The 26760-nt window shown below is 35.4% G+C and overlaps 1 protein-coding gene across 2 annotated transcripts in view; it reads right to left on the reverse strand.

The window, feature by feature from the left end:
* Positions 1 to 19056: 19056 nt before the first annotated feature.
* Positions 19057 to 26760, reverse strand: part of RDX (radixin) — a 121395-nt gene continuing 113691 nt past the window's right edge. For both annotated transcript variants that reach the window (XM_051986946.1, XM_051986947.1), the window contains one exon: positions 19057 to 19647. In XM_051986946.1, the coding sequence (XP_051842906.1) occupies positions 19611 to 19647 (37 nt within the window). In that variant the 3' untranslated portion in view covers positions 19057 to 19610. The remainder of the gene's footprint in view (positions 19648 to 26760) is intronic.

Consider the following 26760-nt stretch of genomic DNA (forward strand, 5'->3'; position numbering starts at 1 on the left):
GAAAGCGACCAGCCACCATAGTAGAGCTAATCTGCAGGTAGCTCTCAGTCCAATCCTGGTCATCTGGTCTCTATTTCTTCTACCCCCTTCTACTCATTTGGGCCATTATCTCTTAGCATGTCCCTCAAATAAGCAACCTTGGATTGTGAATCTCTTCCATTAGAATTTCAAAGTAAAAGGCAATAATTGCCTTTATATCCCTATCTATAATGGAGAAAGGCACCAACTTGATTTTATTAAGGTAGAAATACTCTCCACGTGTGTTTTAGGAAAAGAAGTAGAAGTGAGTAAGTAAAAGAAGAGCCACAAATAAATTTTTATCATGGGATGTAAATGCTGTAGCTACTGTCATTCTCAAGTAAAACAGGAAATTTTATCTTTCTAGCTGCTTTTCCTTGGACTATTTCCCTTGTCTTCTATCTCCATTATTCCTAAGAGTTCTTTTCTGATATTTGATCTAAACACTTTGTCTTTATACTGGTAACCACTAAGTTCTTCCTTATTTCCCACTACTGCATGACCAATACTTTGTTTTTTATTGGAACATGAAAATACAATGGTCAGTTTTCCTAGAGCCTTAGTTTAAAAAAAAAATTATGCCTCTTGAATCTAGCAAACATTGTGACACATTCTCTTACTCCCTCTTTATGATTTTAGAGATTTTAAAATTGTGTGTACATTATAAGATTCATAATAGTTGAGATGTAAGTTGTAAGGTTACTTAACCTTAATTATATTTTGAGATGCCATGTTAATTTAGATTTAGAAGTGTTGTCAGCATTCTACAGAAATATGAGATAGTATGCCTTTACATTCCCAATAAAATTAAGAGTAGGTTAATCTTTAACTCATTCACAAAAAAAATTGCAGATTTTTTTTTAGATAGTCTAGTGTCATTACCAACTGTATATTCTACACAATCATCTCCTTCTGACTGGTACTTCAATTTCCAGTTGCAAGGAGGGAGGGGGAAAAAAAAACACCATAGAAAACATTTATTTTTAACAAACAAATCTCCAATTGTATATGATTACTTTGCCTCCTGTACAATAAAACTTAAAACTTCCAAGAAAAGAAGTTTTAGAATATAATTATAATACAAATTAACTAAATTCTTGGAGACTCATTCAGTCAAATTCTTAGTCATGTACACTTTTTCTCCCTTTGTTTTAGTCACTAGATGAAGTTTTCCAGTTTTCATGTCTTTAAATTTTGAAATTGATTCTCGTAAATATGCTTTATATTTTCACTTGTTTTTGATCTAAACAGTTTTTGTTTTCATTTAAGGATCATTTCATCAATTTTGGGGTAGCATTGTTGACACTACATACTGTCAACAATATAAAATGAAGATTGGATATGGAGTCTTGCTAATAATGGGCATACAGCATATAGGAAACACAAATTGTGATCAGTTACCAAGTAATCACATAACTATTATTCTTTGTAGTTTTTTGTCTTTTTTTTTTTTAATGCTATATTGAGGACGAACTTAACATAGCTATGTAAATTCATATGTTGTATAAGAAAAGCTGAAAGAATATACAATGAAAACTAACCCATTATGACATTTTGTTACAGTTTGAAATAAGCATATAAGTGATTTTTTTTAAACAAAACTTATTTTAAGTATTTAACTAGATTTTGAGGTTCAAGATTGTAGGGGGAAAAAAGTAATTAAGTTTTTCTTAATAGAACCTCCATACCTGATAATAATGGATATTCAGTAGTGGTGTTCTTTTTCTTAGATAGAAATACAATCTCTAGCCCTGGGTGTGTCTTTAAACTGCAATTCCATACTCCAAAGTAGCTGACTTAGATATTGCAATGTAGATCCCTCAAAATTAACTGTCCAAAAAGGAACTCATCTTTTCCCCATAAACACATGCCTTTTCCAGCTTTTCTATCCTGTACTCACTGTCTCACATGTCCAGGATGTTCTCCTTTCCCAATTCTACCTTTTAGAATCCCTGACTTTCCTCAAGAATCAATTTAATTCTGTCTTTCAAAGGAGACTTTTCTTAGTCTGTTCTCACGCCAACTCCTCCCCAGTTGCTAGTGCATTCCTCTCTAAGGTTTCCTGTTATATACTCTGAGTAAATCATATATTTGTATAACTTAGATATATGTCTAATATATAATAATTCAAATGGTCCTATTAGAATGTAAGATTCTTGAGAAAAGGGAATGTTAATCCGTTTTCCTTTGTACTCTCATTGCTTAGCTTTCAGTGCTTAGTAGTAGTAGTAAGAACACTTAATAAGTTAATGTTTCATCCTATTTAAGTTAAAAAAAAAATACAGCCTATGTAGCTCTGCTCCATGATGGAAACTGATTGTTTTTTAGAAATGTTACTCATCCTAACCTAGAAGTTAAACTCTTTAATCATCTCCAGTTTCTTCCTAAATATACTTTTCCTTGGTTATCTGCTTATTACTGGGTTTTGTTTTCCTTGAAGGATGATGATAATTTTTTAAGATAAAATTTTGATACCATTTTCATTTCAGCCAAATTTCCTATTATATAGCTCATCCCAACTTTTCCCAATAGAATATCTCTAATAATAAAAGAAAGAAAAAAATTGCTTAATTACCAATTTATTGACAAAATCTTGACATTACGTGCAATATTCCACCTCTTGCTTTTCAAAAAAAGGGGGGGGAGGGGGATTTATGTTCTCATATCCTTTCTTTAGGCCAGGCCTTGACCTTATAATTGTACAACATTCTATTACAGATGTTTTGTTCTTTCCATTCACATTGTTGTAACCATTGTATATATTATTTTTCTACTTCAGCTTATTTACCTTTGTATCAGTATGTTTAGATCTTGCCATGCCTCCATGAATTTATCATGTTCATCATTTTGCATCTCATTATCTTCAGTTTGTTTTGATGCTCTTTCCTTTTCCCCTCTGTGCCCATTTTCCCACCTATACATTAAAAACAGTAGAAATGTGTTATTTAGAATACCTGTTATATAGATAGATCAGATGTCCTGTGCTTGGCTTTTTACTCCCCTTCTCCATGGCTTCGGAAGTATGGTAGCCTGAAGGGCAGGCATGTGAAAGGGGAGAGACTTGAGTTCTTCTCTAAGAGCAGTTTTGGGGAGGTACAAGTAGCAGGTTTGGATTTATTACAACCAACATAATGCTAATTACAGCAATGGAAAGAATGCTAAACTCTGGAAGCAGAAAACCTGGCTGTTACTTAGGATCCTAGGATCTAAAGCAGAAAATGTTAGAAATTATCTTGTTTAGCTCCTTACCATCTCCTGGCCTTCAGCTTCCATCCTTGTTTTAAATGAAACATGAGTCCTAGAGAGACGTAATAGACTTAGTGTTGCCTATATGATACTGAAGTGAGTAGCAGAATAGAGAGCCCAGGCCAAGTTGGGGGCTTTTTTTTTTTAACTTGTTTTTGTGACTTTAGGCCATCCACTTGAATTTCTCTGGGACTCCATTTTCACATCTTAAAGTGAGCATACTTGCACTAATTTTGCAGAGTCTCTGCAAATATGGGCTGCCATTATTTCATAAAGTAAAGAAGTGGTGACTGAAATTATTCAAAAAAGCCAAAATATGGGTGGTAGATCTGGTTCACTCTGGGCTGAATTAGAATTTAGCTTCAGAATCTAGGAACCCTGGGAACGATACTTTGTTAAGGATGTTGTAAAAGTCTTTTTGGGGGGTGGGGGAAACTTGGATGAAAATTTTTTTGTCCAAACTAGGCTATTTAGTTGGATTAACAGATACTACTCAAGGACAGTGAGCTGCATATAGAATTGACAAGAACAAAATTTATTTGATTATTTTTGAGAAATGCATCATTCTTAATAAATCCTGTCATGTACCCCATCATAAAAACTCACCTTTTAGGACCAATGTTCTGAGATGCCATGAAATTGCAATTTGAGACACTTCATAAACTTTGAAGTTGTAGATGACTAAAAACGCAATAGAGAGACTTATGATACATTAAGGAGACAGACATATCTTCATTAATAAACACTGTGCAAGAAGTAGCCTTAAAACAAAATGGACAGTTTGATAAAGAAGGGAAAATAGATGGACAGACCAAGTACTATACTCATAGTGTAACTGTAACAAGACCTAAAGGAGGACTTACAGCTTCTTGGGTAAATCATCTTTGGGAATTCTTTTGGAGAACACCAATGACACATAAGATGAGAAAGCATAGATAGGATAAAATCACTAATGAACGGAATACACACGAGTTCATGAATTCCATTGATGTATAAATCACAAAGGGAAAATCTTGTATAGTAAGATGGTCTTTATGATCCCTTACAGCTTTGAGATTCTATGATTCAATACCCATTGCAAAGTTAAGATCAATAAAAGCTGACTAAGGAGGAAAAAATAGCCTAGAGTAATAGATTTTTGGTGAATAGTCTTGCCCAGAAATATTTTTATCACTTGAAAGTAGAGCAGTATCAGTGGTATGAGCACACAATCTTTTATCAGAAGCACAGTGCTTGATTATTTTCTCTGATGTTGAATTGACAGTGACTTCCTATATGAGATCTAATTTCCCTTTCCCCTATAAATTAATTTGAATTTACTTTGTATAATATGTACATGATGTTTTCCCCTGATAGTGTATCACAAGGTTATTATTTTTACTTTTTTTTTTCTTGTATCCCCAATGTTGTCAATTAGTGGGTACTTAGCATATGCTTCTGAATTAATTGACTTAACTTTGATTCAGCATATATCCTTAACTTCATTAGAGCTTTTTTCTTAAAGCTCTTTTTTATGTAGGAGATAATATGCATTTCCTTTTTTAAAATAGTATTTTGTTTTTCCAAATACATGCAAAGATAGTTTTCAACATTTATCCTTGTAAAACTTTGATAATATGCCTCTCCAAAAGGCCATGCCATCAAATCACAAGCATTAGCAAAATCTTATGAAGCTATAAGAAGTTTGAGTAGCAACCTAACAGCATCCCTCTTCCAGAACTAACCAACCAACTAGTTGGGCCAGCGGGAAGCTTGGTCTCTGAGGTGATGGAAATCAACCTAACAACCTCTCCTAAGGGATGTGGAGGGTGTTTAAAGGGAAATCCTCAGTGCTTTATGAAGACAACACCATAAATGGACCCTGAAGATGTAAAGACCCTACTATGTTAGTATAAATATTGACCTTTATGGTTCATCTCCTGCCCAAGAGTGAGCAGCTTTTTGTTAGTCTCTAAGCTTCCACAGTAATACATTCAATTCAGTCAACAAGTATTTAAGACTCACTAAAAGCTGGGGACAAATCAAGGCAAAAAACTAGGTCCTTTCCCTAAAGAACATCCCAACAATCATGAACATAAAAGATCAATAGAGAATAGTTTCAGAAGGAGGACACTAGCAGCTGAAGGGCTGCAAGTTCTGGGTATAAGGAACAACCAGTAGAAAATGTGCAGAGATATGGGGTGATAGGTAGAAGGATCAATTCGTAGGTCAGTGTAACTATCAAAGATTGCATGCAGGATAGTGAGGTAGAAGAATACTGGAAAAGTGGGAAGGCCTCAAGTGATGAGCTTTAAATGCCAGAAGATTTTCTGTTTGAGCCTAGAGGTAAGAAATCAGTAGTTTTCAGTGAATTTGTATATAGGCAAGTAGGTGAGGCAATGGGTAGAGCAGTGGACCTAGAGTCAGGAAGACTAATTTTTCTCAGTTCAAATCCAGCCTCAGCTACTAGCTGGGGAAGTCCCTTGTTTGCTTCAGTTTTCTGATCTGTGAAATGACCTGGAGAAGGAAATGGGAAACATCTTCAGCATCTCTGCCAAGAAAATTCCAAATAGTATCAAGAGGAGTTGGGTGTGAGTGAACAATATTGGGGGAGTGGGGAGAGAAGAAAGATGGAGTGTATGGTGTGGCCATATTTGAGTTTCAGGAAAATCACATAGTTGTGTGAAAGATGGATTGGAAATAAGGGAAACTAGGCAAGGGTCCCAACCAGAAGAGGCTATTAAAATATTCTAGGTATGAAGTGATGGTGATAGTTGCAGGAATGGAAAGAAAACCTGTATAAGATTTTGTGAAGGTAGAAACAAGACTGAATATGTGAAAACGAATGACTAAATGGAAGATAACAGATATTTTGAGCTTGGGTTTTTCAGCAGATGATCAGGCCTGGAGAGGGGTGAGAGGGGGTTTCCTGAGAAAATGAGTTATGGTTTGAATATGTTGCAAGGTATTACCTATTTCCTCTTCTACCAGGTTCTGTTCCTATCACACTTGGCTCTCAACTCTGACAAAAAGAAATATTTCAGAATTCTATTTGACTCCCAAGGAATGAAAGGCAAAGGACAATTTTCAGCAATGTATAATCATATATCTTTCTCTGGGGCTGATTTTTTTTTTAATTTTGAAGTTTTTGTTTTGTTTTGTTTTTTGGTATGTTTTTTTTAAGCTCTTCCTAACACCATCTTCCTGGTGTAACTCTGCTGTTTTGAAACCCACTGTATTCACAATGCTTCCTTATTTGCACATACTCAACCTGAGAATAAAAATGGAAAAGTTTAATTAGATCATCAAATATATGCTCAACTCAGTTTTCAGGAAGTTGTATAAGATACATGATAGTGTAATATAATAAGATAGTGCCACCAGAAGTGTGAAAGAATAGGAAATATTCAAAAGTTCCCATTCACTGATTGTTCATTAGCTCTCTACCTTCCCTAAAATGAGTGAATGTTAAATGGAATATGTCACCCAATTTGCCCCCAAGACCATCATACCACCCAAGCTATTGCCTTGGGGTCAGTTCTGTAGGACAAAGGAGTTATAAACAGATGGTGATTTCATCTGGTTTCAGAATCTGAGACTTTCTAAACCTGCGCTCTCCATGAAGTACTGGGATTCATTCATTTGTATATAGTTTCAAATAGATATTTGAAAAGTTTGGGGCAGAAAAAGGGGGTAAGGAATAAACATTTATTCTGTGGGACCTACTATTTGACAAACACTTGTAAGTGCTAATTTTTTTTACAACAGTTATCTCAATTTGATCCTCACAATAACCCTGGAAGGTAGGTCATGTTATCTTCATTTTACAGTTGAGGAACCTGAGGCAGACAGCAGTAAAGTGAGTTGCCCAGTTTGGCCCAGCTAACAAGTGTCTGATACCAGATCTTTCTGACTTCAGGCCCAGCACTTTTTCCAGTGTTCCACCAGCTGGAGGGCAAGAGAGATTGGAACAAGCAATTTAGTAGCTTAACAGTTATTATATAAACTCAGATTCTTGGACTTGTTCTGTTAATCAAATAACTTATTTAATAAGGCAAGGACAAACCAGTATTGTACCTGAGAGCAAAATCATATTACAACAAACAGTACAACTTCTTCGCGTGTTGCTCATTTAGTGAAGATGCCATAAAGGCAGGGGTTGCCTTGCATGTGGACCAAAGGAGATAATTGGGGAAGGTGGGTAAGAGACAGAATGGCCACAGACTCTTGCCACACTCCAGGAAATGCTAACTCTTGTCTCATGCCTTCATCATCAATCCCAATATCATTTCCTGATTTTCAAGAAGTGCAAGGATTCCCTGGGGTTCTCTTACTATTGGCCCATTCATTTCCAGACTGGGACTTCCCAGTCTGTCTGTATTGCGATCATATAATAAATTGGAGCATGTTCCAAGAATGAACCAAAGGAACCTTAGGATTTTTATGGTTTTATTCAATTCACTTTGCAATATTGTGCCTAATAAAGCCCTCCTTAATAGCAGGAAGTGATATTTGGTATATTATGAATTTATTGTCACAGTAGTGATGGAATGAAGTGGTATGGGAAATACATGTACCCACAAGCGTTGATTGTTTCCGAGAAAAATAGTTTACATATATTGGGCAATGCCCTCATTTAAGGGCTCAGGGGAGTGAACAGGAAGAGCAAGGAAAGAGCCAAGGCCTGGCTTTGGCTCTTGAGACTTCTAAAAGAGAAGTGGAGGTGGCCTGATGTACTTTGTAATGTGTTGACTTATATCCTTTGAATTTTTTCCTGGTACATTTGTTAATATAATCAATCTGGAAGATAAACAGTTAGACTAGTTTTCTTGCTTATGAACCTTCTGTAGCTTAAGAAATTTCTTCAGCCTCCTTAATATGGTGCCTCTCTCTCCTTAGCCTATGGTCAGTAATTATATTTTTATTTTATCCCATCCAGAAACCTTTGCCTCTCAGGAGCCCCTAGCAGTCTGCATTTAGCTAGATAAAACTAGAGCAATTTTAGGAGGGGCATTAAATCTTTCTGGCCATAAAACTATCAGATAGGAGCCTAGTCATTGTAAAGCAATAAAAGATGCTTCAAGGGTTAGTACCTTTAGAAAGTGACCTCTTACATCCCAGATGCTCTGTGAGTGGTAATCTATCAGACCACACACCACTGTATTCCCCCAGCTCATTCCAATTGCTGATTTGTGGGGTTTTAAGTAATGGTGATGTTCAGTGTCGGTTTGTTTTAGTTAAATGCTGATGAAGCTATGTATGGAGCAAAGGCTGGAGGAAAAAAAGTCCTTTCAAAAATCAAAATCAAGCAAGAGGCTAGAACACTGAGAGGAATAAAGTTGAGGGAAATATTCTTCTCATAGGGGAGAGTCTCCCCATTCTCATCCTCATTGCAAATATGGGTATATAGCCTAGATAAACTGGATTAAAGGAAAGACTGGGGCAACAGTTTGGAGTTCTCTTCCTGGACCAGAGCCATACAGGGAAAGTCTCATGACTGATTGCTGTGCTTCCATTTTGAAAACCCACAGTCTAAGCCTGGAGGACATTAGCAGCAAAAAAAAAAAAAGAAAAAGAATCAATTGAAGACAGATTCTCATAGGATGAGAAACCTGCTAAGGAGCTATCGACCATAGAGATAAGGGATAATGCCCTGAAGCATTCATTTATGAACGTGTCTAGTGGCCTGAAAGGAGTTCATCAATTTCTTCAAAGTACCTAACTTTCTCTTAATTCTCAAGGAAAGATCTTGCTCAAACTTTATCCAACTTGAGCACCCACTAATTAGTCCTGTTATAGAAGGAGATAAGGAAAAGACACTATAAGCTCTTTGAGGACAGAAACAATCTGATGATCATGACAGGAGAAAAGTGAAAAATACAGGAGAAACACGTTTTGCCAATTTTAGACGGCTCTCAAAGTATATTTTCCTTTTCAGCCTATCCTAAAATCCTGAAGTTGTCTGACTCATTCTTGCAACCACCTGGCCATTAAATCCTATAGCCTTTACATAAACTCCTTTAGGGCAGGGGCTGTCATTTCTTTTGGTTGAATTTGTATTTCTAGCACTTAGCTTTGTGCCTGGTACACAGTAAGTACTTAATAAGTGCTCTATTTATTTCTATACTATCTCTGGGTCACTATCATATATAAATGAATATGAATTTTTTTAAAAAGTAAGCATGAAACCTTTCACCTAAATTGTTTTTTTTAAATATCATTGTAGGCTATACTTTAAATCTGGGGATGAATACAACAGGACACTGAGTGCCAATTTATGTAAGATACATTTTCCGTCTCCCTTTTGGAGAGGGGGAAAAAGAAGCATTACCTAAATCTCATTGTCTAATGTGACATGTCATATAAAGAAATGCAGTCTGGGCTTGATGTTCTTTGTATATTGCTTTATTTTAAAATACATTTCCAATTACATGAAGAAACAATTTGTAGCATTTAAAAAAATTTTTTTGAGTTCCAAATTCTTTCTCCCTCTTGCCGCATTCCCTCATTGAAAAGGCAAGCAATTTGATATGTAATATGCAATCATGCAAAACATTTCCATATTAGTCATGATGTAAAACACAGATTACTCTTCCCAAAAAATATAGTTTAAAAAAAAAAAAAAACCTTTGCTTCAATCAGCATTCAGATTCCATCAGTCCTTTCTCGGGAGATGGATCACATTTTCCATCATAAGTATTTCAGGATTGTCTTGGATCATTGTATTGCTGAAAATAATAAATCATATAGATTTGGTCATCCTACAATATTGCTGATGCTGTGTATGCTATTCTAGTTCTGTTCATTTCACTTTGCATTAGTTCACGTTAGTCTTCCCAGGTTTTTCTGAAATCACCCTGCTCATCATTTTTTATAGCACATTAGTATTGCATTCATAATTTCAATTTGTTTATTTCCCAATTGATGTACAGTCCCTCAATTTCTAATTCTTTGTCACCATAAAAAGAGCTGTTACATTTTTGTAGGTCCTTTTCTTTTTAAAAATATCATTGAGATATAGACTTAGTAGTATTACTGAGTCAAGGGTAAGTAGTTTTATAGTCCTTTAAGGTAATTTCAAATTGGCCTCCCAAATTGTTGGACCAATTCACAATTCCAACGACAATGCTTTAGTATCTCAGTTTTCTCACATCCCCTCCAACATTTGTCATTTTCCTTTTTTGTCACATTGGCAAATCTGAGGTGATTTCCCAGATTTGTTTTAATTTGTATTTTTCTAATCAATAGTGATTTAGAGCATTTTATCATATGATTATATATAGCTTTGATTTCTTCATATGAAAGTTGTCTGTTTCTATCCTTTGAACATTTATCAAATGTTTTGCTTCTGACTACCACGTCCCTCAATCCACCCTCCCTTCAGTGTTCTCTCTCCCCCATCCCCTTCTTTTTCTACTTCCTTTTAGTGTAAGAAAGACTTCCATATCCCAGTGAGTGTATTTGTTACTCTTTGAGCCAATGGAGAGCAAATTTGTGAGCAAACATTGCCTACAAACTCCCCCACCTCATCCTCCTCTCAACTGGCTCTTTCATGCCTTTTTTTTTTTTTTTAAAGTGAAACAATTTATCCTATTTTCTTTTCCCTTTCCTTTTCCCCTTTTCTCAAGTCATTCTTTCTCACTCTTTGATTTTATTTTTTATATATCATCCCATTATAATCAGTGTACACCCATGCTCTCTGTCTATGTATATTCCGAAGTGCCCTAATAATGATGAAGTTAGGGGTTACAAGTATCTTCTGATGTAGATCTTACTGAATCATTTATTTCTCTTTCCTGTTTATCTTTTCATGCTTCTCTTGAGTCTTGAATTCAAAAGTTAAATGTTCTTATCTCTGGTCTTTTCATCAGCAATGTTTAAAAGTCCTATATTTCAAATATACACTTTTGCTCCTGAAGGATTAGAATCAGTTTTGCTGGGTTGGAAATTCTTCATTAAAATCTGAGCTCCTTTGCTTTCTGGAATTTAATTTTCTATACCCTCCAGTTATTTAATGTAGTAGCTAGTAAATCTTATGTTACCTTGATTGGCTCCAGGAAACTATTTCTTTCTAGCTGCTTGCAGTAGTTTCTCCTTGACCTGGAAATTCTGGGATTTGGCTATAATATTACTGGGGGTTTTCATTTTGGTATCTGTTTTAGGAAGTGATGACCATGGATTCTTTTAATTTCTATTTTACTCTGTTTCTAGGATATCAGGACAGTTTTTCTTAATAATTTCTTGAAAAATGATGTCTGGGTCCTTTTTTTGATCATGCCTTTCCAATAATCCAAAATTTTTAAATTACCTCTTTTTCATCTATTTCGCAGGTTTGTGATTTTTCCAATAAGATATTTCACCTTTTCTTCTATTTTTTTCACTTTTTGTTTTATTATTACTTGATGCCTTTCATTATCTTCCACTTTCCCGATTCCAGTTTTTAAGGAATGATTTTCTTCTGAGTTTTTGCACCTCCTTTTCCATTTGCCCAATTCTGTTTTTTAAGTAGTTCTTTTCTTCAAAGAACATTTACACCTCTTTTTTTCTATTTGACCAATTCTGTATGTGTGTATGGTTTTTTTGTTTGTTTGTTTTTAAGAGTTCTCTTCAGTGGATTTTTGTGCCCCTTTTGGTACTTGGCCTATTTCATTTTTAAGGTGTTACATTCATCAGTATTTTTTGTGTCTCCTTTATTGTTAACTCTTTCTTTAAAAAAAAAATTCTTTTCTTATATCATTCTCATTTTCCATTTTTTTCTTTACCACTCATTTTATTTTTAAAACTATTTTTTGAACTCTTCCTGGAATTCTTTTTGGGCCTTTTGAGGCTTTGCATCTAGCATTTTGATATAGTTGTCTTCTGAGTTTGTTTTTGTTTTGACTTTCTCTGTCACCATATTAACTTACTATGGTTAGATTCTTTTTTGTTTGCTTGCTTACTTGCTTGTTTTCCCAACCTATTAATTAGCTTTAACTTTATATAAAAGTTGGGCTCTATTCCCAGGATGCCAGGAAACTATTCCAAGCTTTAGGTATTTTATTCTACTGTTTTCAAAGTGAATTTTGGGAGAAGTGGGAAGAAGGAGGGTCTATAAGTTTTCAATTCTTCAGACAGTGGTATGATCTAAGAAGAGATGTAGTTACTGCTCCCTTGGCCTGTGCTCTAGTCTGTGAAATGCCACAAGAATTATTTTCTGTCCTGAAACTGGGAGCAGGCTCCCCCTGCCTCCATGTGCTTTAGTGTGCTAGTGCTCTTTCTCACTCTGGGACTACAGCCGAAAACTTCCTATGGACAGTGTAACAGAGACTCCTACACCCATTGCCACTTAGAGCTCTCAGAGCCACCACTGCCAATTCAGTCTTGCCCAAGGCTGTCGATCACCTGTTGGGAAACATCTGATGTGGCCTGTGCTGTGCTGTGCACTTCCCTCTCACTATAGTGAGTAGTTGTATTGGGCTGAAAAATTGTTTCATCCTTCCTTTTGTTGGTTCTGCCACTTCAGAATTAATTTTGAGGCATTGTTTTAAAAAATTGGGAGAGCTCAAATAATTCTCTGCTTTTATTCTGCTATTTTAGCTCTACCTTGGATTACACTTTAATCAGTCTTGGAGGAGCTCTCCAAATTTATGACTTTTGACATTAAAAAACCCAAAGTTTTTTGTTGTTGTTGGCTTGTTTTATTTTTAAAAGCATAATCCTAGTCTTGAAGGGAACATATTTGAAAAAAAACTACAAACTCACATACAATCTGTGCCTAATGTATGAGCTATGGAGCTGTAACCATCTGTATCTGGGGGGAAAGAAGGGACTCTGTCACTATTACAAAGAGGATTCTTTTTTATGTATCTACTAGTATGTCTATATCCATCATCTATCATCCCTTATCTCATCTTCCTTTTGTGCCTACTAATTTTGTGCTTACTAAATTCCTTGAGAAGGCCTTCTATGGTGGACATATTAACTTCTTTGCTTCTCACTTTGTTCTGAATGCTCTGCAGTATGGCTTCTGACCATTCAACTGAAACTGCTCCCTTTAAAGTTACCAGATGACTCCTCAGACCTAAAGATCTTTGGTCATCCTCATCCTTCTCGACCTCCCCAGCTTTTTAGACTATCACCTTCTTCTCCATGACATTCTTTTCCTTCCAGGATTTTGTGACGGTTCTTCTAACCATTCCTCTCACCTTTGTTGGACCTTGCTAATTCTAGGTATCCCCACAGACCTTTTCCTCTTTTTTCTTTTCTTCCTTTATATTCTTTTATTGGTGAGCTAATATGCCCCCATGGATTTACCATCTCAGTGATGATTCTGAAATTTGTCCAACTCTAACCTCTCTAATCTCATTGATTTGAATAACCTCTGAATGTCTTAAAGTCTAAGTGTCTAAAACTGAACTCATTATTTTTCCTCCCAAACTTTTCCTTCTTCTTCACTGTGGAGTGATATTACTGTGGAGAATACCACCATCCTCCCAGTCACCCAGGTTCACAATTTAGCTGTCATTTTTGACTACTTACTATGTCATTCCTCATATCTAATGAGTTGCCAAATTTTGTTTTCTTATGTGGGGTTAACTTTTCAAGTTAATAATAAAATTTTATTTATGTATATATATGCACACATATATATGTAAAACCAAAGGTTTTTGTTTACTATTAACGATAATAGGAAATAGGCACCATTATCAAACCCATTATGAGGAAATCCAGGCAGACCAAGGTCAAGTGATTTTCACATAGCTAATAAGGTCTGAAACTGGATTAAACCCTTGTTTTCTGACTCCAGGACCAGAGCCATCCACTGAGTCACTTAGATGCCCCCATCCAAACTGTAGCTACTAATCAAATCAGATTATTCCAATCAGCCCTCCTCTTCCCCACTCCACTCCTAACAAAATTTCAAAGCCCAATCCACAATGCCTTTTGAAATTTGTCCTCCTCCTCCTCCTCCTCCTCATTTCATCTCATTGTTGAAGATGCCACTTCCATCAGAATTAATCATCATATAGTTTTTACTTAACCTGTTTCTTTTGAATAAAATATATTATTCATCTGGAGCCATCCTCCAATTGTTATGAGTAGCATCCCAACAAGTGTCCATGAAATGAGGTCAAATTTGACCATTTGTGTTGGTATCTCTAATTCTTCATTTTTGTCTAAACTTTGGGCATTTGGGGCCATGAATTTTACTACCAGTTCCTCTCTTGGATTTTATCTCCTGGGTATCTCCACTGATAATCTTCTTTCTTAAGGCTACTCTATAGCATCTAACCTGGAGAGTATATAAAGATGCAGAATGATGGGGAAAGTATACTGGACCTGGAAGTCAAAAAGCACTTGGGTTCATATTCTAAGTTTTTAGTATTGCCTAGTTATGTGGCTACAGGTCTCCACTGAAATCTTTTTCCAATGCCTCTTCAGTGAAAAATGGCCCTGGGTCCTTGAGCGCTTTGCAAAGCAGAGTGTAAACTCCTCCTACAAAGTAGAAAAGCCTCGGGTGTAAGTGATAGTGTGGATTGTCTGAGGACCAGTCTAGCAAAGTTCTGAAAGGTTCATAACCTGGTGAAGACATTTTTCAGCCTCAGAAGTTCACTCACAAACACAAATGGATTGAACTAGTGTTGGGAACATTCACGATGACAAAATTGAAAAATATCACAAATCTTTAAAATACTGAAGTGATGTGAGTCATAACTTCCCCCAAAATCAGTTTCCTCATCCATAAAATTGGAATAAAATTTCTTGCAGTTTTCCCTTATGAGAAGTTTTGTGGCATGATAAACAGATTAGTAGTGGAGTTGGAGAATTCACAGTTCAAGACTTATCTCTAAAACTTATTAGGTATGTGGCTATGGGCAAGTCCAGGATACTCTGAGATTACAAATAATAGATGACTTGCTGATTTGCATCAGTTCCTAGGTCTGAACCAAAACAAACCTAAATTATAGGGGTTGTTATGAGATTGAATAATCTAATATTGCTTAACTGATTTTTTAAGAACTATAAATAATTATATAGCCTTGCCTATCATATTGCAAACAATGGTGGGCAGACTATTCTTTGCTTCATTTTAGGTACTTAAAACAGAAACAAGACTGGTAAGTATTATTAATTTAGGCCAAAATACACTTTTTTGCCACCAAAGCTGAAGTGGCAGCTCCTTTGGAGTAAAAGTATTTATCTGCCTTAGTCAAACCTCCATCTCCCAGGGAAATCCATGAATAGTCCCACTACTTGCAGACACAGGTGGTTTGCTCAGAGTGAAATTTTGATTTGACATAACAGCTTTCCTTGTTTCAAAGTTGATAATAATATGGCTCTTTGCTCTAAGCTAATGAAAGCCTCAGGAGAAATCCAGCAGCTGTGAAATGAGATGATAGGCCGCATTTGTAATAAAGGAGGGCAGAAATTAGAAGCTAGTGACAATGAGAGACAAAGGCAGGAATAAGAACAGCAATGACAAATATATAAGAGTTGAAAGGTCAGAAAGTGACAAACATCATCTGACTTCTGGCATTTTCATTGTCTGCCCTCATACCTTGAATGCTCTCCCTTCTGACTGGCTTCCTTCACATCCCATGTAAATCCTACTTTCTACAAGAAGCCTTTCTTCATCTCCCTTGATGTTAGGGTTTTCACTCTGTTGATTATCTCCAATTTATCCAATAAACACTTTGTACATAGCTATTTGTCTGTCTCCTTTCTTTAGGCTGCGAGCTCTTTATGGGCAGGGACTATCCTTTGCCTTTCTTTGTTTCGTGTCACTAGTGCTTAGCATAGTGCCTGGCATATAGAAGATACCTAATAAATGCACAATTAACTTTTTAACCAATAAATAATCAAGAAAGTTTTGTTACTACCATGCTTAATTTAATATACTAAAAACTGTGGGAAAATTCAGTTATTATGTGTATATGACAATGTTCATGTTTGTCTAATTCAAAATAAAATAATATTTCTGTCATTTGTTTTCATTCAAAATAAAGTAGATCTATTAAGGGATTTGATTTTGTTGGCTTTGAATCACCTGGGGTTTATCATTGCTCCCATGTAGGATGCAAACCTGGAAAGGAGCTTAAATGCTTTCTAGCATAACTCCATTTAGTTTACAGTTTCAGGAACCATTTCTCATTTTGTATTTATAACCCCAGCACCCAACCTAGCACTGCGACTCATGTACTGATAAATGATGTTATTGGCTTGACTAAGACAAAGGACCAATAAAGTGCAATGCTTTGCCTAAGGTAGGCACCAAATCAGAGCCCTAGAAGTGATCTAGCTAATGAATGATCTTCTTCCTTTCTCCTCCATCCCATCCCCCAAATATTTCTAATGAAGGAATAAAGTAGCTGTGGTCTAAGAGTTTTGCTTAGAGATTTACTTAGACACTTCCATCTGTTTGACCTTAAGGAAATTAAGGAAGCTCTCTGGGTCTTAGTATCCTTACTTTCAAGAAAAGGAGAGGTCAGACTAGATTATCCTTAAAACACTTTTTGCTCTAAATCCATCATCCCAATGTATACATTATAAATTCTTCTCGAACACACCATCTCTGTATCTTTAAAGAGCATGAGGTAAAAGATCAAATCAATATTAGAGGTGACATCCCCAAGAACAGACTAAATGATCATCTTTCCTGAATAGTTTGAAGATTTATTTTCTGGATATTAGAAGGGATGGCCCAACAGCTTTCTAAATAACCTAACTGCTCATTCTGATTATTTTAATATTTAAGAAATATTTCAAGTATTCTAAGTCCAGCCAATGTAGTATAGTTCAAAAGCAGGGAGAGGGGCATTGGATGTGGAATCAGAAGAACTGGGTTCAAATCTCATGACTATAACCTCTTTGGACTTCAGTTTCCTCATGGGGGAAAAATGTCAGTGGTGCTATTTATACTATCCACATAATAATCCTGTTATTATGAAATACCTTTATAAAACCTTAAAGTGCCACGGCACTATGAGTTTCAATAGTTAACCTTTTAAAGTTCCCAGTGTACTTTACAAAAATTATCTCATTTAATCCTCGCAATAACTTCTGGGAGATAGGTGCAACTATTATCCCTATTTTATAGATGGGTTAACTGAAGCATACAGTAAATGACTGTCCAGGGTCCCACATCTAGTAAGTTTCCGAGTCCAGATATAAACTCAGATCCTCTTGATTTCAGATCCAATACTCTAGCCACTAAGCTGCTATTATTTATTTATTTATTTATTTTAATTTAAAAAAATTTTTTTTTTGCTTTTCATATTTTATTTTATTTTATAATAACTTTATATTGACAGAATCCATGCCAGGGTAATTTTTTTTTACATTATCCCTTGCACTAGCTTCTGTTTCGATTTTTCCCCTCCCTCCTTCCACCCCCTCCCTTAGATGGCAAGCAGTTCTATATATGTTAGATATGTTGAAGTATACCTAGATACAATATATGTTTGTAGAACCGAACAGTTCTCTTGTTGCACAGGGAGAATTGGATTCAGAAGGTAAAAATAACCCGGGAAGAAAAACAAAAATGCAGATAGTTCACATTCGTTTCCCAGTATTCTTTCTTTGGGTGTAGCTGCTTCTGTCCATCATTTATCAATTGAAACTCAGTTAGGTCTCTGTCAAAGAAATACACTTCTATCAGAATACATCCTCATACAATATCGTTGTCGAAGTGTATAATGATCTCCTGGTTCTGCTCATTTCACTTAGCATCAGTTCATGTCTCCAAGCCTCTCTGTATTCATCCTGCTGGTCATTTCTTACAGAACAATAATATTCCATAACATTCATATACCACAATTTATTCAGCCATTCTCCAATTGATGGGCATCCATTCAATTTCCAGTTTCTAACCCCTACAAACAGGGCTGCCACAAACATTTTGGCACATACAGGTCCCTTTCTCTTCTTTAGTATCTCTTTGGGATGAAAGCCCAGAAGTAACACTGCTGGATTAAAGGTTATGCACAGTTTTATAACTTTTTGGGCATAATTCCAGATTGCTCTCCAGAATGGTTGGATTCATTCACAACCCCACCAACAATGCATCAGTGTCCCAGCTTGCTGCTATTATTTATGCAACATGATGCTTCATCATCTTTATGCTGATATTGCCCTCCTTTTAACCATGAATTTCTCATTTTGTATGAATACCTTGTGCAAAAAAGCACAGTATTGATGTTAGAAACTTGAGAAAAGCTTAAATACAAAGCTAGAGCAAGTTACTAAATAACTTTTAAAATGATGAACACAATCCGCTCCTTTATAACAGCATTTTAAAAAATGCTTGATAAAATAAAGACTTCCAAATAATTGATAAGAAAACAAGTTGAGGAACAATTGTTAACTGACATAATCAGCATTATCCTTACCACATGAAAAGACTAATGGCTAATGTCCTCTCTGTAAAAAGAAAGTTATCTTCCTGAAGCTGTTCTTTCCATGTGAAAGGAAGAACGAGCCCCTGAATCTCAGAGTAGCTCATTGAGAGAAAGGAAATACAATGTCCTAGAAGTTGTGGATCTTCTTATTCATGGCAAGTCCTCAAATAGCTTACCTATTACTTGATGTATTTAGCTTCCACCCCAGGTAATTTAAACCAAGTTGGATAAAAGCAACATCTTCATCATCACCTCCTTAATCTATGGATTGCACAAACTACCCAGGAACTACAATGACTGTTTTCTTGACATCAGAAAAAAATGACAACCTTGAGTGGAGCAAGCAAACCCTCTTTCCAGTAAACAGGACAGTTACATCTGCATTTGAGTCACATCTGATAATAAGATGAAGTCAAATAAAAATAATGCTCGGATATAATGTCAGAATATATTTATTGTCTTATTTATTTACACATATACAAACAGCCTGCAGAAAAGAGAATGTTAAGGAGAGCACAGATGTACATACAGAGCCATACACAATTGACTCCTTCTGATTCAGAACTAAATACAAACTATGTACATTTTCTTCAAAACCTGAAAGATCTTTGGAAATCTTATTATATTTTCTTCCCACAAGTTGTTCATGCAGAACTTGGAGGATTGACAATAGTTAACTGACCTCATGCTTGAAAAAGGGAGGCAGTCACTTATCAACTAAGGAATGCTAAAAATTGAGTCTGCAGGATGCCATGCAGGGTTCAGAAGTCACAGCTCACCTTCCTAAAGTTTATCCAGGACAACACAATCAAAGATGACCAAAAGGAAGCAGGGTAGACCAAGAAAGGAAAAATCAGCAGTCAAGAAAGTGCAGAGAGAGCATCAGTGAGAACCTCGGTTGAAAGCCTCGACTCTTCCACAATGCTTTAGCAGTAACTGGTTCCGCTTACGGAAACCATATATTCAAAATATTTGATCATTAGAAAGTGTCTATCCTAAGGCTCGCCAGAGATCAGATTCCAGTGACCTGTGCAAAGACAGAAATTGAGCAGCAACGTTAGGAAATAAGGGGAAAAAAAAAAAACAACAATGACAGCAAAGAAAATTTCAACATTTTCATGGTAGCAAGCAAAACCCAACACTGGAAATCTCTAACCATGCAGATATTTCTTAATATTGATATTAACATGCCTCACAGATACCTGAGACCGAGTTAAGTTCCTAAGGACACACTAAGGGAAATGGAATTGCTAAAGACAAATGATATTGGCAGTTAATGCCATTCTGGGAAACGGAGTTGTAACAGAGAGACTAGACAAAGCTTTTGCTTATTGTACATTCTCTCCAACAGAACTCTAGTGAGAGCCTACTTACCACAATGTCCTATGATTCCATCTTGCCCCAAGCAAGAATAGAATTATAATGATGCCAAAACCATGTGTAAGGGTATCATTTCACATTATCATCCTTAACCAGATGGAAAATGAGGTGGGCTGGCCAAGGGGTAAGGAGGAGGAAAAACAGATGAACAGCCTGAGCAATGAACAAGAGATAATAAAATAACAAGAGGAGGCCTGAAGAATGTTGCGTAAAATCTGTGGTTCCAATAGGGAAATAGGGATCAAGGTTGAGATATTTGTTATTTGCATAGGTGGAGGGAATATTCACAGTGATGAAAGCACAGCTCTTTCAAAGTATCAACACAGGAAATCAGATGAATTAAGAAACATACACATCAGGAACAAGGGAGATAACAGAAGGCCTCAAACCAATGGTTCAATTATTCTCATCATCCCAGTCTAACTACTGAGACCCTGTAGGACTCAAATAGCTCTCAGAAAACAAGACTGAGAGCTCTAGTCACCCTAACATCATCCCTGTATTTTAAGCCAAGAAAACTTAAAAAACCAATGTTGTAAAGTCCAGAATATTACTGATATTAACGACTGAACCTTCACCCCATCACCACTTATTTTCTCCTTCACCATTAGGTCTAACTCGGGCCATTTCTTTATTCAGAGAGCTGAAATTCTATAATATTAAGGCAAGTTGGAAAAGCAGATAACATAAAAGTCCAGGTCATGCCTGACCCAGCTACAATCGGCAGAAAGAAAAGAGGAGAACAAGGGCCTATGGATGATCAAGAAGCCTAAAGCAAGAAGTAAGGAATGATCAGTGGCACAGGAATGCTATTAGTTAGCTCTGCTAGTTATATGGAGAAGATAAAGCCAAGATCATTGGTTGTTCAGTCCCACAGATTCAGTCATGACACTATGCTGTGAGTCATGGCTACATACTACACTCCTCTACTTGGCTAGTCCTTTCTCTAGCTGGTACCCTTAATCACCAAGAGCAGAATACTATATATTCTAGATCAAGGCAAAGTCATCCCTACAGTCCCAATGACAAAGCGAATTCTCTACTGATTCTGGGTGAGAAACATCATACATTACAAAGACCTGCAACTTCTCTGTGGCTGTCACCTGTGACATTTCAAGTTGATAGATGTGCCGATTCTCTTAGTCCCTTAATAGATTCATTCTCAGGTAATTCAATATTTCTTCCTGCCAGTAGAGCTTGACTTTAATAGTGAATCCTGTTATATATTTCTTTCTCTTACTTTGAACAATAAAAGCAATCAACTGAATTATCCACATTTTTCCCTCTAAAGAAAACTTTAAATGAAATTTAATTAAAAATTGAATGAAAATTGAAATTTGGAGAGAGTTTGAGGCAAACAGCAATTACAAAGGATCCAGAAAACTTAAAATTTTACTTTTGGGAGAACCATGTAATGGGATGTATATTGCTGAAATCACCACCATATACTTTAAACTGCAAAGTCAGATGATGTTCTAAAGATATTGGTTTGAGAAAAGGTTCTGAAAAAAAATCTATAAAAAATTACTCAATTTATTATTTGTGACAATATTTGCCATATTGTGTAAGCAGTATACTGAGGAGAAAAGAACAGTAGACTTGGAGCTGAAAGATTTGAATTTGAATCTATTTCATGTACTTAATGAGATTTTGGGCTTATCTCTTCCCTAAATATTTTCATTGGCTACTTCAGAGGGTGGTTTTAAAGAAACTTTATAACTTCCTCATATTCCATATTAAATTTTAAACAAATGGTCATAAAGGTACAAGTCTGTGTCTTTGTCTTTCTCTCTCTCTCATATATATACACACACATATATGTGTGTGTATACACACACACACACACAAGTAATAGGAGAAGTGCACATTTTAGATATGCTTCCCTGTTCTCACGTAGCTTAGAGTTTTGCCCAGCAGATTAATCTAAATTGTATAATAGCTTTCTATAGGTTTTTTTCTGTAGAGTAAGAAAAACTCATGTACTCATTTAGAATTTTAAAAGCTTCTTGGGTACTAATAAGCAAGTAGAAGGAACCAAAGTATGCATCCAGACTATAAAATAAATTTCCCCCAGAAATGGAACTCACAAAATGAAACCAGTTTATAGTCAGCATTGCACCAAGATATTGGACTGAAACACAATGAAGCAAGAACTGTTTGAATTTGTCATTGATCTATAATCCTTAAAAACAGAGTTAACTTAGCAATCAATGCTGACAGTACTTCAATCACTTCTGATAGTCTTGTTTTCTTAGCAAAGATACTGGAGTGGTTTGGCATTTTCTTCTCCAGATCATTTTAAACACAAGAAATTGAGGCAAACAGGATTAAATGACGTATTCAAGTCATACAGCTAGTGTCTTTGGACAGATTTGAACTTGGAAAGATGAGTCTTCCTGATTCTAGTTCTAGCACTTTATCCATTGTGTTAATTTAGTAGCCCATAGAAAAGAGCAAACTGTCTCCTCTTGAAGAAAGACAAAGTTGTCAAAGAAATCTTGAATAACAGGAAATGTTTGCACCTGACTTGTGTCATGTGTGTTTAGTAGACAGGGTTGATGACATTTTCAAATCAATCTCTTCCTAAAGTTTAATTTCCATAATTTTTATCTTTTGACTAGTCTTTAAGATTCCATTAGATGCTGGCTAGAATTAGGAATGACTTTAAATTAGGCTTGCAGATAGACTCAAACCCTTACTAGTTCACCAAAATTATTTGCTAGTTTCTAGCATTTTCAAGAACTCTGCTGGTCACAATTATAATATGCCTGATAGCAATGTGCATCAGTAACTTAGTGTTCAATGTTAATTTATTTTACTAATTGTATAATCCTGAATAAGTCACTGAACTGCTGTTTGCTTTGGTTTCCTCAACTATAAGATGAGGATAATAATAGCTTCTACTACCCAGAATTGTGATGAGAATCAAATGAGATAGTAATTATTAAATGCTTAACACAGTGCTTCACATATAGTAAGTGCTATATAAATTTAAGTCCTTACCATTATTGTCTGTATTCTTCATTTTATTTTTCTTCAAATGCTAGTCATATAAGCCTCATAGTAACTTGCATAATTTCTATATTATTCACTGGTTTTGGGGTTTAGATAGGTTTGGTAAACTGCCATGTTTTGCAAACAAATTCTTTTACCAGGAAGTCAAGCATATATTGAATGTATCCCTACGATACATGCACATAGCACAGTTATTAAGCATAATCATTCTACCTGGTAATGTTAAAAAATAAATACTGTTTAATTTCTCCAGGGAAATGAAAGCTCTTTAAGTGAAAAAAGAGGAAAAAATTGTCCAGAAATTCTATTTCTCCAGGAGAGTTTGAAAATGTTGATGTTGGAGTTAGGTATCTGTGTTCTACCAAGTATAACAGGGCATACAAATTTTTCTGTTCTATAAAGGCCATTCTAACGCTGAAGGCCAAGGAACAAACTGAGGAGAATGAATGAAAAGCTTCTTTAGAAAATGTTTTCCCTGTGGCCATGCTGGCATTAGATGGGGTTAAGTCTCTATTTTAGTGTGGCTTCTTTCAATCTTCCTTTTCCTGCCTCCCCCTCACCAATTATCTACAGTAGGGTCACCAACCCTACTCCCACTTTGCTTCAAAGCTTTAATAGAAATGCTGGAAATTCATGATTATCACTAACATTGTGTGGGAAAAAAAAAAAAAACAGCAAAGCCAAGCCTGTGTTTATATCTAGTGCAAATGAAGTCTATCATAGTTTATAACCAAGAGAAAGATGGATGAATTTATTACTGAGCAATTAGAAACATAGGTTTTTATATACAGACATTATTGCAAAAATTCATTTGCAAGTTGATATTTTTAAATGTAGGAATATATTTTTAGAAAGACAATTTTATACAGGGTAGCTAGGTTCTACAACAATCCATGTAAGTCTTTATGAAATATAGCTGAAATATTATGAATTTAAACTAAAAAGCAGAAAACTTTTTTATACTATTTTAATACTATTTAAAGCTCTCAAACTGAATAAAAACCCATGCTTAAAATTTTTCATAAACACTTATTCTTTGGAATCAGGCAGACATAAGGAAGGATAAAATAATAAATGGAGGGTTTTGAGGAAACTGACAAGGCAATTTCTTGAATTTGTAAGGCCTTTAAAAGTTGATGGTTAAGAGACGTATTGTGTTTAATTTCATTTCAAAATTTAGTTTTCCTTTTCCTTCACAATATATTCCTAGCATTTAAAAATGACAACAATGAGAATTACATAATGCTTTGAGATTCCCAAAACTCTTTACACACTTTCATTTTATCCTACAGAAACCCGGAGTGGCAGCTGAGGAAAGTGAGGCTGAAAGAGTTCAAGATCACACAATTAATAATTATCTAAGACTGGATCCTAACTTCAAGTTCTTGTTGAATTCAGATCTGATACTTTATCCATTTTTTTAAAACCTTTATAAGCCAAGATTGGGGTAAAACTATTTCTGGCTAAATGGAACAAAGAAAAGGAGAAAGAAGGAAGAAACTATTATAAGGAAATAGAACCAGAGTTGGAAGAGAGATGGAAGAAGAGGGTGAAAGAAGAGATATTTAAAATGTGATAAGGGGAATACTTGATGTGGAAGTAAATGAGATGTGACTAATGTCAAACAAGCAAACAAATAAATGGAAAAGGACACATTCATGATTCTTCCTAGAAAGGATGGATGTTGTGGATAATTTAGGTGGGATAGTTGCCCACAGAAGCCACCAGGTGGTGCCATGAGTAACAATTTCAGTGTCTGGAATGAATTTGTAGTTCTCAGAATAGCGGTATATGTGGTGTGAGTTTGAGTGTGAGGGTGAGAGTGTGTGTGTGTAGGTAGGTGTATTTGCAAAGTGCACAACCACCCACTCAAGTATGTAGGATATATACATCTCAGTTGTTCCTATATTTGTCAAACTGTAGGTTAGTAAATAGAGGCTAAAAGTAAATTTGCATTCATAAGTCCCTGAAAAACAATTTTTTGGAGGGAATTTTCCCATTAGAAATGCTATAAAAGGTGTATCTACTGTAAGAGTTATTCTTGGACTATGGATATAAAAGATTTTTAGAGAAAACTTTATTGTGGAAAAATCAATGGCTACAATTTAAAAAAATAGATGAAAGCAAAATACAACTATGTAATATTCCCACACTACTTAACACTAGTGTTCTTTTTAGTCTGCAGGGGAAGGGAAAGGGAAGAGTAAAGAAGCATTTATTAAATACCTTCTATGTATTAGCCTTGTGCTAAGTATTTTATGATTACTAACTCGTTTAATATTATGTACAAATATTATGACTGAAAAGGCACAAAAGTGAGACATAGAACTATAAGTAGGCCAGTATGGCTATAGAATGTGTACAGGGATTTGAACATAAAAGATTAGAAAGGAAGGAAGAGGTCAAGTTACAAAAATTTGAAAAAGAACATTCAATTGAATCATGTAAGTCTTTAAAAAGCCAAAGGAAGGAAGTAGGATGAAAAGGAAGGTGACATAGTCAGATCTATGCCATAAAGTGATTTAGGAAAACCACCATAGCATCTATGTGGAAGATAAGAAGAAACTACAGAAAGACCAATTAGAAATCTATTGCAATACTCCAGATGAGAACTGATGAGGGCCTGACTTAGGGTGATGACTAAGAAATGTACACAAGAGATAATGTAGAGAGACATTATAAAATTTAGCAATTTACTGGATATGTATGTTGAATAAAAGAGAAGTCTGAGTAAGACTGGAAAATATGATGTTGTACCTCTACCTGTAATAAGATTCAAAAGAGTGGGAGGATTTGGGAGAAAAGCATGAGTTTTATTTGGGGCATGTTGAGTTTGAGATCATTATGAGACATTCAGCTCAAAATAGCTTACAAACAACTGGTAATAGGAGACTGGAAGACAGAAAAGAAAACAAACTGGACAAATAGATTTGAGAATCATGTACATAGAAATAACTGAAATCATGAAAGCTGAAAGGATTATTCAGCATAAGATAATATAGGAAGAGAAGAATATAGGAAAAGAATATAGAAAGAAAAAAGGTCCTAAAATTCTGTTAGGGAACTCCCAGTTAGTGGGTGTGACAAATTAAATAGAAAAACTCAAGGCAAACAATCCAAAAAAAAAAAAAATCACCCCAGAAAGAAAAGACTATACAGCAAGAGAAGGTGGTAAATTGTGTCAAATGCTGCAGAGAGGTCATAAGTAATGAGAATAGAAAAAAGGCCACTAGATTTGGCAAGTAAGAGATCATTGGTAACTCTGGGGAAAGCAATGCCATTAGGTTCGTTTTCCTTTTTTTTTTTTCTAATCCTCTTAAAGAATGAGAAAACTAGTAAAATTTAATGAAATACTTAGTTATCTTATCTAATTTTTGAAAGTCAGTTTAATATTCTCTTTGTAGATGCATTTTCTCTATTGGCTAATTATATATTCATATTTCAAGCTTTAGTTCCCAGATCTTAAATGCGAGAATAATACCTAGGGGTAATAGGGGCTAAAATATACAATCTTTAAATTCTCTTCTAGCTCTCAGATTCTCTAACTCCATGACTTCATTCTTGGGATAACATATTAAAGGACACTGAATTCTTCCAAATCAAGAGAAATATAATTCATGCTATCAAAATAGTTGTTTGAGGTAGAAGATTTATTCAACCAAACCCAATCACTACATGATTATATATGTAAACATTGCCATTTGACAAATGACAAGTTTAAATGCCATTGTAAGACATTTATCTT

Source organism: Antechinus flavipes, chromosome 3, assembly GCF_016432865.1.
Source record: "Antechinus flavipes isolate AdamAnt ecotype Samford, QLD, Australia chromosome 3, AdamAnt_v2, whole genome shotgun sequence".
Taxonomy (NCBI): domain Eukaryota; kingdom Metazoa; phylum Chordata; class Mammalia; order Dasyuromorphia; family Dasyuridae; genus Antechinus; species Antechinus flavipes.